Source organism: Diadema antillarum, unplaced genomic scaffold (assembly GCF_040938485.1).
Source record: "Diadema antillarum isolate AM-2024a unplaced genomic scaffold, OU_Dant_1.0 scf00000008, whole genome shotgun sequence".
Classification (NCBI taxonomy): Eukaryota; Metazoa; Echinodermata; class Echinoidea; order Diadematoida; family Diadematidae; genus Diadema; species Diadema antillarum.
The window spans coordinates 5,062,036-5,078,510 of NW_027270897.1; the positions used below are offsets into that span (position 1 = coordinate 5,062,036).

General features: G+C 37.5%; 1 protein-coding gene across 8 annotated transcripts in view; it reads right to left on the reverse strand.

The window, feature by feature from the left end:
- The window catches only part of LOC139718987 (unconventional myosin-XVIIIa-like), a 226,393-nt gene that overhangs the window by 156,075 nt on the left and 53,843 nt on the right, over nt 1-16,475 (reverse strand). For all 8 annotated transcript variants that reach the window (XM_071630437.1, XM_071630462.1, XM_071630457.1 and 5 more), the window contains exons 3-4: nt 15,238-15,459; nt 1,675-1,851 (exon numbers count right to left, since the gene is read on the reverse strand). In XM_071630437.1, coding sequence (XP_071486538.1) covers nt 1,675-1,851; nt 15,238-15,459 — 399 coding nt within the window. The remainder of the gene's footprint in view (nt 1-1,674; nt 1,852-15,237; nt 15,460-16,475) is intronic.

The following is a 16,475-nucleotide window of genomic DNA, read 5'->3' on the forward strand; positions in this document are numbered from 1 at the left end:
TTTGGAGTGAAGCAGAGTGGTGAAAAAGGAAATGAATCTGAGAAAATTTGAAGAACATAGAAGTAAAAAGGAAAAAAAAAACGCTGAGGAGAAGTGCTTGTACAAGAACAACAAGAATAAGGAATGCCAGGGATGATAAGGAGGAGGTAGAAAACATGAGAAAATAGGAAAAACATAAAGAAAGGGGGACTAACAAAACATAATGGAGAAAAGGAAAGAAAGCTGTTAAGCACTGCCAAAATAGAAGAGTAAAGACACAAAGAGATGTTGAGAATGATAATGACTGATGATGATGATGATAGGAAGAGAAGGAGATGAGGAAGACGAAGACAGGAAAGACACAGAGAGATGTTGAAAATGATACTGAATGATTACTGGTGACTGATGATGATGATGATGATGATGATGATAATGATGATGATGATGAGGAGGAGGAGGAGGAGGAGGAGGAGGAAGACAGAAAAGACACAGAGAGATGTTGAAAATGATACTGATTGATCACTGGTGGCTGATGATGATAATGATAACAGAAAGAGGAGATGAGGAAGATAGCTATATGAATGACATCTCAAGTCAAGATATCAAGAGGCAAAAATGAATAAGGATGATAGGATACATAATATAATCTCTAGCAAAATATGACAAATTACACAACCATAAAAAAGAAGCAGAAGAACACTGACAACATCATTCTTTGCACAGAGGCCAAATACTCACTAACACCAATACATGAAATGCCTGCTTCTTGCAAAGTGAAGCTACAGTAGATTAAATAGCTCATTGGTGTCCCAGTATCTAGAAGTCACAGCTCACTGGACAATCCTAGCAATCTTTTCAGGTATAGCTATGACACAATTTATTCACTCAAGTCTTCCTAACTGAACATAGGTCGGGGTGTGGCTGGGTCTTGTACAAGTAAGTCCGGTATAGACAATGTCTGAATGGAACATGAACCACAATCAACATAAACACGATACACATGAAGACGAGTGGACAACAGCAGCAATCATGATTATGATACATCTATTCCTACTTAGAAAATTATATGTATCATCCCACAGAGAGATGAGCAAAAACACAAACAAATATTTTCTATTATGACATCTATCTAAAAGCTACTGTAAATGTTGCCTCTTTGCAATTTTGGAAAATCTCGAGACCTGTCCGGCTAAATTTGACGAGCAAGTGATTTGTCGATACAATAAGAACAGAATGAATTCAAATACTCTGAAAAATAATGAACATTGTCAACTACTATGACAAACACTCCAATGCAGACATAAAGAAAAATAATATGAATATGAAAATACACAAATAAATCTGAATGAGTTGGACAAATAATAGGAAATATCTTGACAAATGCCACTAAATGTAATGTATCATATCATTTGTCTGATTTTTGCCGAAATTTTAAGTGATTTAAACGTAGCTTTCATTCAAGTACTTCCATTCTCCTAAACCATCTTCCCAATTCGTGTAATTTCCCTTAAAGTATACTAGAGTATACTACACACTCCGTGCTTCCAGTAATAAACTTGCTGCAGCATAACATGGCACTGGTATACAAGCAGAGAAACATAGGCTGTAACCTTGGTGAGCATGAACTGTACATGATGATGTGGAGGAGGAAAGGGTTAGACATGGTTGAGATGTTGTGAAGATGGAGGCCCTTACCTTGTCTGAGTAGACAGACAGCTGGTGGGTGGGGTTCACAATGAGCAGGTTGCGGCCAGCATAGGAGTGGATGAGGTTGGCCCCATAGCGTTGCCTCAGGGTGTGGAGCACGCTGGACTCATTCAGAAACTGGAGGGATGCTAGGTCCTCCGCCCGGTCAAACTGGGGTGGGTTGGCCTGAGGGGGGATGACAATTATAAACACTATCAAGGTCAAGGCCAATCAGTGCCATGGTCATTTTCAAGAATCATTCAAACTAGAAGATTGTTAATTCTCTTCTCAAATGTGCTCACAAGTCGCCTAAATAAAATACAAGGAACAGACTTGTATTTTACATTGAATATATCTAAGGATGTACTCAACAGCAAGCTTCACTGATGATTGTAAAGACAGGATATATGAAACAATTTCCTTACAAAACATAGAGGACATAATGCACATTTGCATTAACCGTCACTGCACTTTTACAGTTCCCACAAGGCAGAGAATAATACTATATTTAGATGACTCTGACATCCAAATGAATATCACTTTTTTCTGCACTTTCCCAATTTTACTTGAAATATAGTCTACAAAGATATAACACTTAAAATAATATTTATTGATTGTGTTGCTGTTGTTTCAGTACTCTGGGCTGTTAAAATATCACAATTTTTCTTTCTCATGTTTATCATCTTTTGAGATGAGACATGTTACAATGAAATACTATCACTCTGCATGTTAGAAGAATTTTGATATTCTCCTCAAACAGTAGTTCCCTGAATCATAGAGCTGTTGTGTATATGGAGTGTGGAGCCACGCATTTACCTGCACCTATTTTACAACATTTGGGGCAACCCTGATTATAAATAACTATAGTTCCTGAAACACCAAGAGAAAGAGTCAGACAGACAGACAGACAGACAGACACTACAGGTGCAGAGAGAGAGTGAGAGAGAGAGAGAGAGAGAGGGAGAGGGAGCAAGAACACACATTTGCCAGAACTTTCACAATGATAATTCACAGCATCAGTGATTGATGTGTATGAAATGATCTTTTGCTTGTTCTTGGGAGTCCATCCGTCACGACCTCAGGACCTCTGCTTGTTTGTCAGAGACCTCTAGAGGCTCTGTACACTCCCAGCAACTTGAGAAAACCAAATACGATCTGGACATTATAGACTGGTCTGCTCAGCACCAAAATGCACACAATATTTTGCAACCACACTGTTTTTAAAAATCAAGCTTTGTAAGACAATTTCTTGAGTGGTTAAATCACAGACTGAGAACCACAGCAACGATAAAAAAAAACCCACAAAATTATGCCTATTTTGGAAGCAAAGTCAGTGAACAGTCCCCAACAGCCTGAATGACAGGCTAACAAAGTTCAGCCTTTGTACCACTGATTGTACCTACAGTACATGCTATCAGAAACTGGAGGTGAAATGACAGGTCACAATCCAGAATTTGGGCACTGCACACCTGTTACCACATCAGCTGATATGCACAGGTGTATCAATTCTTTTATGACAATCTTACATTCTTCTTCTTCTTTTTTTTTTTTTGGAGGGGGGGGGGGGGTATGTGCAATGCAAGGTCTTCTGCAGGGCTTGACAGTTTTATTTATGTTGTTGGAAACACAACAGAGATTGTGGAATCAATGTGCTGTGAAGAAGTTTCAGACACAATCCAGGACATGTGACATCATTTCTTGATTCTGTTGCTAGTATAAAGAGTTCTCTTTAATTCTCTTCCCTTTCTTCACCCCTCCCCCATCAACAACTGATTTATGACATTTAAGGAATATGTCATTCGACACTGGCTGTAATATACCTAATTTGTTATAATATTTTGTGATTGTAGTACAATAAAAGGGGCTGGCTGATTAGCCATTAAACCAATAACAACACTCTACCTGACATCTGGAAATGGGAAACGAAACATCTTTTATGAGACCTAATCATATTACCTTGTGACAGACACAATTAATATCACAGTATCGGTATCACAATGAAGTCACAGAGCAGGTGTTTCAATGCTGTAATATTTATGATGTGACATTGAGTTTAATCAATGAATTTCTTTGTAACGCAACATTGGACCCACAAGATAAACCTGTCGTGTTTCGCTGAGTATATAACAAAATTAAACAAACAACATTTCTTTGAACTATCTATACTATATGGCCTGAGATAAATAATTGGCCCAAATTCACACAGGTATTGTATGTGTAGTTACAATCAAATCCATTTCAGTCCATATGGACGAAAATAAGCCAACTATAGGTGTACAGAATTTGTACCTTTTGCATGTTCATGTCAGTAGGTGTTAATTTAGTGGATCTGTGGATGTCTGTTGTACAAATTCTACACAATCTGTCATACACATTTATGCTGATGAAATTTGTATAATCAATGGTTGACCTAGCTGTAAATTGTGGCTATTGTGTAAATAATGTATTCTATGATCTACATTGAATGATCCTACACAAACTTTGTTTCTATGATCTCCTTGTTGGCAGGTGGCATCACACTGAATACATGGGGTTGTGATAGGTAGATGGTTTGCTACAAAAGCTCTCCAGAGCTGTCCTTTGAAACTTATAGGATATTACACATTCATCTGTTATTCAAAAATTTCAACCACTTTATATAGGTCTTGCTTTGGGGCAACTCAGAACTTGCTGCACAACATATTCTGAAGCAACACATAATAGAGTGCACATGTGGCCAAAGTATTCAAATTTTTGAAGACACTGGAAGGAATGTGAAAACAAATATTTGGGCATGCTGTAAAACGCTGAACTTCAAACAAGATACAATGGTCACATGCACTATAATATGGGCCATCAGTACAGCTTACTTCTCCACTTACCAATTATGAAAGAGAGGGGGGGGGGGCAGTGGATCATCATGATCTGAAACAGACAATTTCTGCCCTTCAAAACTCATTAGAGAAGAGACATAAAAAGCAGGCCCTTACAAAGAGTTATCTCCTAATGCACCTACTGAACTCTCAGCAACCTGCTGCCATCATCTCATGTAACTGGATATAGATCGATTAAAAGGCAGATCTTGATTAAAGCTATAGTCAACAATATTCAATCGGTGTGTCTTAAGTACTGTATGACCAATCATATTTCGCAGGGGTTTTATTTTCGCGAATCTCGCAAGTTGGGTGCTATTCGCGAATTTAACAACAAATGAACATTTCAACACTGATCCTGACATGAATGCGACGTGCACATGTACATTTTTTCTCCAACTGCTGTACTCAACGATTGCTAATTCAAGCTCTAGCGAAATTGTGATGAAGTCTTGATTTGCAAAAAAGAAAAAGAAATGGATTTGCTAAATATACAATGGCATATAGTATTACTGTATGTCTGACACTACTGGTTTTATTTGGCTTGCATTCTGTAATACAATGAAAATGGAATGTGACATGAATATTTTTACACCATACTGATGATATGTATGTGTGTGATTATATGATAGACTTTGAGTGAAGCCAAGCGAACAGTCTTTACATACTTTGGAAAAATGTCAGTCAAAGCAATCAAAGGGGGATTCCCATTTGTGAATACTTCATGACTATTTTTGGAAACTAAGACTTCTTGACTGTTTACCACCAGCTTAGCATAGTCCATTTTGTAAAGAAAGATTTCTAGAGTGTTCTCTAAAGGTCCAACACATTCTAAAATATTCTACTGTACATCATTGTGGCAAAACAGATTAATTTCAGGACTTGAAAATCAAAACTTTGTTACATACAATTGTATTTCTAGACCAATCTTTTGCCAAATGATCAATATCCCTCAACACTATCTCACGCATCTTGGTGTACCCTAGGCAATTATAACACTCAACTTGTAGCATTAAACTTCAATGTGCTTCAAAGAGTTAAACCTATGCTCAGGGTTTGGTAAGGTCATGACTGCAATTGATCTGTCTGGGTAATCTGGCATGATTAGCACAGAAGGCTAATAAAACTTCCTCTGCCATTGACAGGTAAGTCACATTGATATGACACAATGGGTCATAATGTGATATACATTATCATGTAATCAATCAGAAGCCCAATGCAGTGTTGAAGGACATAGTAAAACCTTTAAAAAAAATCTAGGAAAAACAGCTACACACTGTTGTAGGTGCACAAGAACCAGCCTAGCTCTCACACAATTCTTAGACTATTGAAAAGGTGTTCAAAGTACATCCTTTATACCTGTATCTGTGAAGAATATTACTTTATCAACTGCAAAATCCACAACCAAAGACAAAGTTCATAAAATAACATTCTCTATTCCTTCATCTAATTTAGTTCCTCAGTTCTTCATCTCAATGCTTCATTGTATTCATTGATTTTTACCTATTCATTCATATAGCTATTCTTCCATCCATTCACTGAGCCTTCACTCACCTACAGTTTTCAGAGTTTGTTTTTAGAGTGGTTAACTCATTTGCTGAGTAGGGCCCATTTGACAGTGACAACAAGTACTGAAATATGAAATTAAAATCTTTAAAAAGCAATCATCGAAAGATACATACACAGGGCATGATAACGTTTGTCAATAGCAGGTACATAATAAAGACTCTCAATTCAATTGCTCTTATTGATGTACAGTCAACCTCGTCTAAGTCAAATCCACAGGGACTGCGAAGAATATCCTTCAGCTTACACAATAAAATCAATGCATGTTTAATAAAGTCATTCAGGGCAGAACATTTTATTTGACTTAGCAAATTTTTGACTTGTGCGAGGTCGACATAGGCGAGGTTGATTGTTTAACATTACAGAAGAGCATAGACTCCATAAAACGAAAAGGTTCAAAGTTCAAAGTAACGTCACCAAGGAAATATTTCACAAGTGGGAGACAAAACAGCCATAATGGCAATTTCTAGTGCACTTGAATCAGCTGAGGGTATGTTTTATTCACACTGGGTCACTAAATCGTAATATACGATACACACAAACTTCACACATACGCATGAATATCGGCTCTTGATGGTGTACTTGTTGCGCACTGTAGAAAGCATGTGGTCTTTGTGAATGCTGCCTTATTTCACTGCATTTGGTGACATAACAGGATACCCTGCTGAGAGATTTGTGTGTATAATTTTTTTTTTCAATACAGACAGCAAATTCCTTCACAACTCATCATTACAGCTTGCTCCAGTGCAGCTGATCTTGCACTCTGCAGTGTGAACACACTCTTGCTCCAAACTGCAGCTCAGTACAGTGTACAAAATGTATATTGATCAAGGCATCATGAACAGCAATTTATCGTAAAAAAACAACAACCTTTATCTGTGCAGAAGAACAAAGCTGCCAAGCTCAGAATACACTACCATATTACACCTTGGCTTATGGTAACCAGGCATGGCATACAAAGCCCTATGAGAAACTACAAGTGTACATACATTACCTGGGAGGCAGATGAATAATTACCCCACAATGCATAATACTGTAGCTGTGGCATAGCGTTATATGACCTGAGAACTTGAGGTCACTTGCTGAACAAATGTTTACTGTGCATCAAGTAACATGAAAACGGCTAGTTGATTCAATTCTACAACACAGTGCTAAATTTATGGCACATCCACATACTTTGTATTTGATAATAGCAGAACCCTTGGCTCTCTTCTTGTTCTCCATTGATTGCGAGTGTGCCATTGCATTACTGCTCATAAGAATTGCACATCAGCAGCCACAACTCTTTTTTGAAACTGGACCCTGGGCGTATTAAAAAAACAGAAGTTTTAGAAAATGAGTTACTGTAACATACATAACATCGCTGGGGTGACAAGACCTTGTATCTGAAATTTTGGTAAAAATGACTTTTTTTGATTAATGGTCAAATAATGGGTTAAGTAATGTCCTGGCCAAATCCCAACTGTCTCACTCCAAAAATGAAGCCACCATGGCATGTCAAAGGAAAGGCTATCCCATTCACTATAGTGCTTTGGCCGCCATTTTTGTTTGGCTCTCCTGAACATTTGACATTTTGTAGATACGAGGTCTTAATGTATGTACACTTTTTATCATGGTAGCACTAACATTTCAAAAAAGGTTACAAGTAATTTGGGGCTTGAATAATGAAAATTCATTGAAGTGACTAGACTTTACTAAGGATTATAGCATTTACTGCTTTTGTAAAATGATTTAATAAATGGTCCTGGAATATAGAGCTGTCTGTATCTAGATAAGTCTTTATGTTAAAGACTATGCTAGGACACACTACAGTGTATGCCTTACTTGCGCAAAAGGGATTCAGATGATATACAATGTACATACTGTACATTATAGTTTCCTACTGTAATTGATGCATTTACCTTAGTTACAATGGAGCAAAACAGCAAAAAAGGCTTCAGTCAAGGCTAGCTGCATATCTCTACCCCCCCCCCCCCCCCCTCCTTTAGTTGACACCTTCTGGTCTATGCATTCACACATGACTTGCTGTGTAGCACTAAGTGTGATTCAGTAGAGTGTGAAACACCATGCATCATTGTGGGATAACAGCATGACATGATGCTAAGCCCACTGTACCTACAAGTGGTATTTGTCTGCGATTACACAGCCTACCCTACTATAGAGAAGAAGGGAGTGAGAAACAGATAGGGACTGCTTTTCGTGGCACTGTTGATATTATTGCCTACCTGGAGGATCTTTACTTCAAGCTATGAATGAGGAACTTGCTCAAGGTTTATAGGAGCATGGAGTTGAAATCCTGAGAAGCAATGATACACTGTGTAACAATGCCCATAATAAAAGCTCAGTCCACATGTTTTAATACTAAAAAGAAATGAGTCAATTTTTACTTGGTCAATAATGATCTCCCTAGCCCAGTTCAAGCTACACATGAGGTGCAGCCATAAATGTTAGCATTGCGATCGCATCGGACGAGGGTCATCTCTCACGTTATGGATGCCAAGCATTTACATCATATGTATTGTACATATGTCCGCATCAAAAGAGGGGGGTTAAGTACTATCAGACAATTTAGGTACTATGGGACTGAAGGCAATTGCTGAATTTATGCATACAATTTCAACCAATCAGAATCAAGGATTCATCAAATGAGGTTCATAATGCTGAATAGTACTCTAGTCCCATCTCTGTTTAGTGTGCTCCTTGAATTGATTCTGGACAATGAAAACAAAAATTGCCTTGAAAAAAAAATGTGTAAACTCAAACTCTATGCCCTTCCTTGTTTTTTAGAGATGGGATATTTAACAAGATATTAGTCAATGACAGATGTGAATATATCTTAAAGGTCGTACATCCCTTTTGGAAACATCAGAAAATTTTGCATAGTTGAAAAATAATGTCTCTATTAAAGCTATCTTGGAATCTTAAAGTAACATACCTCAGAGTTTACAAAAAGAAAAAGAAAAACTAATCCCACAGCACTCAAAATATGCTCCCCCTTTGCACTGAGAATAACAGCTGGAATTATTTATCGGGGTCCAAATAAATTCACTGGAAATCTATAATATCTATTCCCCTCCATCCTAAAGAAGTGTCAAGTTTTATAATTTTGAGGAATGGTCTGAATTGCCTACCTTTACAATGATATTGTAGTTTCCTTTCACAAGTTAGTATATTACATTGTACTACTAACTTGTGAAAGGAAACTAAATTTCTGGGTTAGCAAACTGGACACACAAACTTTAAAACTAACATTTGTTCTCTTCCAAAGAACAGACTAGATATTGTCTATCATAGAAAAAAGCACCTGCCCACTTAATAAAGCATACCATACTTTATTCATTTCCCATATCAATTATTGCAATGTGGCCTGGTCCAATGGAAATGATTTTTGTATGAAAAAATTGTTTGTATTACAGAAAAAAGCTATTCGAATAATTTCCAATGTATCTTTTAATGCTCATACTTCACCTTTATTTTTTCATTTGAAGCTTTTAAATGTATAATAGATATAATCTTGCAATTTTTATGTGTATGTCTTCAAAAGGTTTATTGCCCTCCAATATTTCTTCCAAATTTTTATTGAATAGTAATGTTTATGCTAATAACACCCGTCGTGCTAATGATTATCATTTATGTCAAGTGAGAACAAATATTTCTAAGAATACAGTTTTTTATAAAGGTCCATTAATATGGACCGAAATACCATTTGATTTGAAAATGAAACCGTCTTTGAATAGTTTTAAAAGGAATTATAAATTTTTACTCCTGAATTCATATTCTCATTCAGAATGATTACTTTAATTGCACTTATATATGTCTTTTGATTTGTTCTTCAGTCCTGTCCTTTTCTTTTCCTCATTAGTTTCGTTTCTATACTCCCGATATATTTTACACATTATTTATGTTTTCTAGGGGTCAGTGATTTACAAGGCTTATTGCTCTTCTCTGTTGACCCCCCATTCACATGAATTTACGCATCGGCTCTTGTTCTCGTTGTTTTGTGTATGTGTGTATATTTCTTTTGATATTCATATATTTGTATCTATGTGTTTTCATTGTATGAATTGTTTGATGATTTTATGTCGAATGGAAATAAATTTGAACTTGAACTTGAACTTGCATACACAATCACGCATATCTATACCACACCTTGTATACCTTGAAATACATCTCCTAGATATGTTCTATTTGAGGATCATATTGCCTTTCAATACACTGCAGCATCAACCATACATTCCACTGATCTGAAAACCACATTAGATGCCTCTAGATCTATTTACATGACATGTGATGTCACAGCCATCCCATTGATGCTATATGAAGCATGTGACCTATGTGTAAACTCAACACCACACTGTAATCTCATAAAGATATCTGTGTGTACTGCACCCCAGAGCAACATCAAAAGAATTCAGCTTTGATCATGTGGTAATCTTTGAGTAATGTCACGACCACCGATTCCAGCACAGAATTTCATCTTCTGTAGATGATGTGGAATGTCCAAAATATAGGCAAGAGACGATGGGGGCACAATTGCTAGATGTGGCATTTGAAAATATAATCATTCTTTTTTCACTTGCCTCACATGATGTGCTCATCCCATCATGGGATTATGGGAGAAAAAAAGAGAAGAGGAAAAAAAAAATCAGTTGATATGCCCAAGTAAATAGCTGCATGAGAGGCTAATGCCAATTTTTTTTTTCTTTTTTTTTGGATTGTGTGGCCGGCCAACAAATTTCATGGTCCAACTGATTTGTGGCTTATAAGCAAATATTTGCACTCCTGCGGAACCATTTCAAAGGAAACGGAATTTATGGAAAAGATGGCTAAATAATGGGGCTACCTTTGTGGACTTTTAATTCTGATGTATGTATAGGCCAAAAAGGCTTTAAAAGAAAAGGAATGTCCCTGGGTTCAATGTACTTTGACATCCTGCTAAGCAGGAGAGCAGAAATCTGAAACAACCTCAGGCAGTGCTGTATCAACATTACACAGTGGATGTGATAGATAATGCTGCCATGTTCTGCTGGATCTCCTCTTCTATGAGGTTAACCTTCAACCCACGATTTCATATCTCTTCTGTTTTCGTGAGTATGCAAAAATAATGGTTAAATACATGTACCATAAATTTATGATACCTATTACATCAATATATTAATAAGGCTTTGCCTCTGTAACCCAAGAGTTAACAAAGGCCACATAAACATTGTGGTGTTGTGTGTAATCCTTTCACCACAAGTAAACAAATACTGTAGAATACCTGTATTCCATTCGCTCCCAAAATTACCATCCCACACAATACCTGGTATTTCTACACACAACTCACTGATATTAGTATTGTCCATGCCTGCTTCACACACAGCAGACAAAATAAAGAAGACCAAAAAATGAATGTGACCACATTATTACAATCTTGGATCTTGCCAGGATGTCCAATATTAGGCACAGAAATATGAACCTGGCAGATACTTTCTATTTCAACATGTTAATATCTTCCACACGTATCATACGGGACACAACTGAACTTTACACAGATAACATGTTGGCAGTGAGTCAGCAATACTAGTATTCCCTCTAAAGTGGGATTTCTACATGCTAAATATGCATATAGATTTGGCTGAATGTAAAAAAAAAAAAAAAAGTAACTTTGCATTTAACAAGGCATTTGTAGATACATATTGTACTTGTAGTTGTTGGTTGCTTAGAATGCTTTTCGCAGAATTTATAAAAAGGGTACTCCTACGAATTTTATTGTCATCACTGTCAGAATCACACAAACTTGTACAATTTCATGAACTTTTCCCACATTACATAGCTTTGTTAGTATCACTTTAACATAGAGACTTCATCACATGGCGTACCTTCTTTACCCACCTGAGAAATTGTAATTCCTTTTTAACACGCTTACACATTAAAGAGCATTCCACAAATGCTGTGTAATAAAATGACCAAAAAGCCTTATCAGTTTTATTCACTGAATACAGATTCCTGGAAGATTTTGACCAAACAAAAACTAGGTAATAAAATATGCATAGCCAAGCCAATAATGTAATATCTGCAGCGTTATTGCTACAGTCTCTGAATTGAAGAGTGCAGCGATTCCCTCTGTCTGCCAGCAAATACGTACAGCACCGTCCCTTTAAAATTGTAATCTAGGTAGCGGCCATGTCCAGAAGCTTGGACATACATTGGAGAGCCCTAGCGCATGCACATGGCCTCGGCCAACCAATTCACATGTCGGCCAAATTGAATGAGACAGCTTCCGCTGAGCAGACTGCGTGTTATTTTCAGACTACCCAATGGAGTTCTGTCAACAGCCGCTGAACATGGCTGATAATATCAAACCCTGGCTCTCTCAATGGAAGGAGATTGAGAATAAACCTTTAAAGAGTCTTTTTGATACTTTATATGAGTGAAATTTGTAATTCTTGATCATTTTCTCCATAGATTCCTCTTTTCTGTGATTTATACTTTTGTCACTGACATTGTTAAACATAAATTGTATTACCTTACACTGAAATAAAAGATATATTTTTTGGTTTGATTTCATATGTTAACGCGATCACTGCATGCAAAATTTTTATGGTATGGGGCAGAGAAAATTTGTTCATATTTATCTTTTGACAAAAACAGTGGTATCTTCATATAGTTGCAATAGAGAGGTGCTCCCATCTCCGTGGTTGTAATTATATCATGGAGTACTATCATTACTTATATTGCAGGCAGTATGGTTGTATTGACACCCATGAGAATTTAGCAAAAATTGTGCAGGGTATTAAGTTATTGTGATATTAAAAGGAGTTATATGATATTAAAAGGAGAGTTGACTGTGGCACCCAAAACAACAACAACAACAACAACAACAACAAAGTATTTTTGATACAAAATAAACACATCATGATAACTACAGTGTGCTATGGTTTCTCACACTTCCTCCATGGATAGCCTAATGTCTTTTAGTCATTTCACAGGTGAGCTTCTGCTTCGCAATACAAATCTATTATAGAATGTTATGAAGTCAATGTTTTTTTAATTTTATTCAATTACACTTTATACAATTTATATATCCTCCGTAGATCATACAAGATGATAATCTTTTTCTCATATTCTTCTCGGAAAGGGCAGCGACATCTCTGCATTGGAAGCATATTCCTCAAGTTCTGTGAGAAATCAATTGGCAGTCAGAAAAAGATAACTATGAAATACCTGTATACTACATGATTACAACTTTGTGAATAACCCAGCTTTACAGAGAGGCTGGTGTCCACTCTAAAATTGTATCGTGATCATAATGCATGAAATATCCAAGTATATTCTCTTGATGTCTATTCCAGGTATCTCCTGTTCTATGGTAAATACATCAGGGCTGCTGCTGCTGCTGCAGTGATTCAAAAACATGTTCCCTTGTACTAACACTGACTTTACAGACTGGCGCTCCTTGCAGCCATGCTGCTTCGCCGCTCTCACTGGCCCACTAGCAAACTGAAGGTGTCAGGAGTGTGCTAAATAGATCACGAGACTCTCTCATTCTCATCTCTCTCCACTCCTCTTGTGTATTTCTGTCTCTGGCCTCATCATCATTTATATGTAGTCTAGAGTACAATGTAGTATAGAGTGCAATGTCTATTCTAGGCACTCATACTGATCCTTAGCGCCTACACAGTTTGGTTCTATCACTTTTCCTTTTGGTGTGAGTATTCTGTTATTAGCACACTTTTATGTGCTTTTATATCCTGTAGAGGCTGTTTAAGATAAAAAAGATGCTGTTGAAATGCTAGATATAGGCCCTACCGCTTTGCTTCTTCGTAATTCCAAAGAAACAACAAAGAAATGCTCTACATTTTTTTTTCTGTATCTTTGAGTGCCTGAAAGGCATCTTCAGACACCATCAGAGTTTGAGAAAGACCTAAAGAATAATGCCGTCCAAATTCAAGATGGCCTTTATCCCCATGAAAGTCAATCACAGTCTACAAAAAAAATGGAAACCTTCTGTATGACATAGGAGCGCTTGTGAATGTATGCTCTATACAATGCATTAGAGCTTGTATACAGATCAAATGATAGAGATGCTGTAAAAATTCCTGATACTTAAGTGATAGTTCAGGATGGGATTGCTGATATTTTTACAAATGTAAGTGGACGTCACGGATTTATGGTCAATAAAGCACTACAAGTTCCAAGAAACAGTTTGCATTACGCATACAGCGCTATAATTCATCCTTGATAGTGAACCACTTAAAGATCCTGTTTACCTTGCGAAATACTGCACAAAATACTTCACGAAATACCATGGTATTTAGAGTAACTCAAAGTTCGTGAGAATTACAAATGTGACTATTGAGAGTGAATCCTATCACTAAGTACCACCCTTTGGACAGTGGTGTATCTTTCATGTGACCTGACACCCTTCCCTGTCTTTTCAATGTGGGAGATACAAAGAATAATGTGCAGTGCTTATCTCAGGCAAGTATATTTTTGGGCCAGAAATACCACATTATTTTGCCAATGAGAATAGTGACAACTATTCACCATGTGGTATCTATGACCACGGTAATTCCAATGTGAATGAATGCAATGCCTACCCCTCTTCTGAATCTAACTGACAATGTACATACCGGTACTATACATTGTAGGTGGTACATTGTATGTTTGTTTGATATTGTACATGCAATGAAGTCAAACAGTGTTTTGTATACAATCTGGGTTAATGAAGCCACAGCACCATTCCACCTAATTTTTGAGTTGCTTTGTTTTTTAACACTGTACCTTATGCTAGCATCAACACAGAATTCTCAGAAAATGACATCATAATTGTTCACACAATGCCGTAAACTGCCAATTACCGAATGACTGCATGTGAGCCAATATGACCATTGCCAACTTAGGTTGACTCACCCTCATTCCAGCTCACCACACACACACAAACAGAGAGCTAAGAGTCTGGCAATTTGGAGGAAAAATGGCCATTCTTTTTGAAACCATGAATCCTGGCCACATAAAAGCAGAAAACAATGACATGTGGGACCAACAATACAAGAGTTTGAGCTTAACCCATTGAGGATGAGTCCCGAGTATACTCGGGCAAATGTCTAATGGGAAATGCAAAATAGCAAATTCAGCCCGTCCTCAACGGGTTAATCCAACTCTCACTCACCTTTTCCACATCAGTTTCTTCCACCTCCAACACCTCCTCACTGAGGTCCAGCTTGACCTTGACCTTGCCATCACTGGTCAGTTGGCTACCTTCCTCTGTCGACTCGCCGGAGGGAGTCACCGCCAGCCGCTTGGCTGCCGAGAACCCTCCACGGTGCACCAGCCATACCCGCTCTGCCTGCAGCCACGCCCTCTCCTGGTCCAGCTGCTCATCAGTCTTGGCCTGGAGGAAGGAAGCAGACATTCAAAGGGTTAACATTATATTGACCAGAGCATAAAATACAAGTGGTCACTATGATTTGACCTGAGATGGACACGTAGATCATACCACATATTTTAACTATTATATAACTATTATACACCGTAAATGTTGTCATATATCTTGCATCAATCGAAAAGACAGATCTACCAAACAAAAGTTTTCATGTGACAATGAATCAGAAAGGTGTCCACCCGACAAAAGTTCTTATGTGATGTACAGAGATTTGGAAGAGATACAAGAAGTGTAAGGATTGTACACAATCAGCAAGCATTTGTGGACTTTGTGGAGCAGACAGAGAACTGCTTACACATCTCTGTAGCATATTCATCTCTAAATTCTCACAGTTCTAAATATCAGTGGGATAACACTGTCGATGCGGGAGCTGTCAGTCTGACTCCGAATAGCCAAAGCAGACACACTCAGACAGGGTGTCAAAAACTCACATACCCAATAATGCTCATCCAGCATTTAAATGAAATGTCTTCAGAACAGAGTTTCAGATCCACAGTGGATACTGTCCACAGAAGTCCCACATAAACCTTCAATGTGTGAAACTCAAATGACCATAAGGCTGCCATCTTGTTGCCTTGATTAACCCACTAAAGACTTTGGTCCTTGAGAATACTTGGACAGGTGTCTGTCCAAGTATTCGCGGGGACTCAGGCAAAATTAGCTTGTCCTCAATGGGTTAAGACCTTCAGATGCCCTTGTTCCCCTAACATGGTCCTGGTCTTATCTACCAACCGATATATTGATAAAAGACCATATTGATAAACAGTTGAAAAAACAAATTCTGAAAGTAATATCACATATGTCACAACTGATTTACAAATTGCGTACATTAAATGTACATAAAAACACACTGATTATTCTGTGTTTCGAGTAATAGCCATGATAAAAGTCATAGACATAAACAGTATGTACTTGGATAGGATTCATACTCACAACCTCCTGACTGCTAGCAAGGTGTCACATCT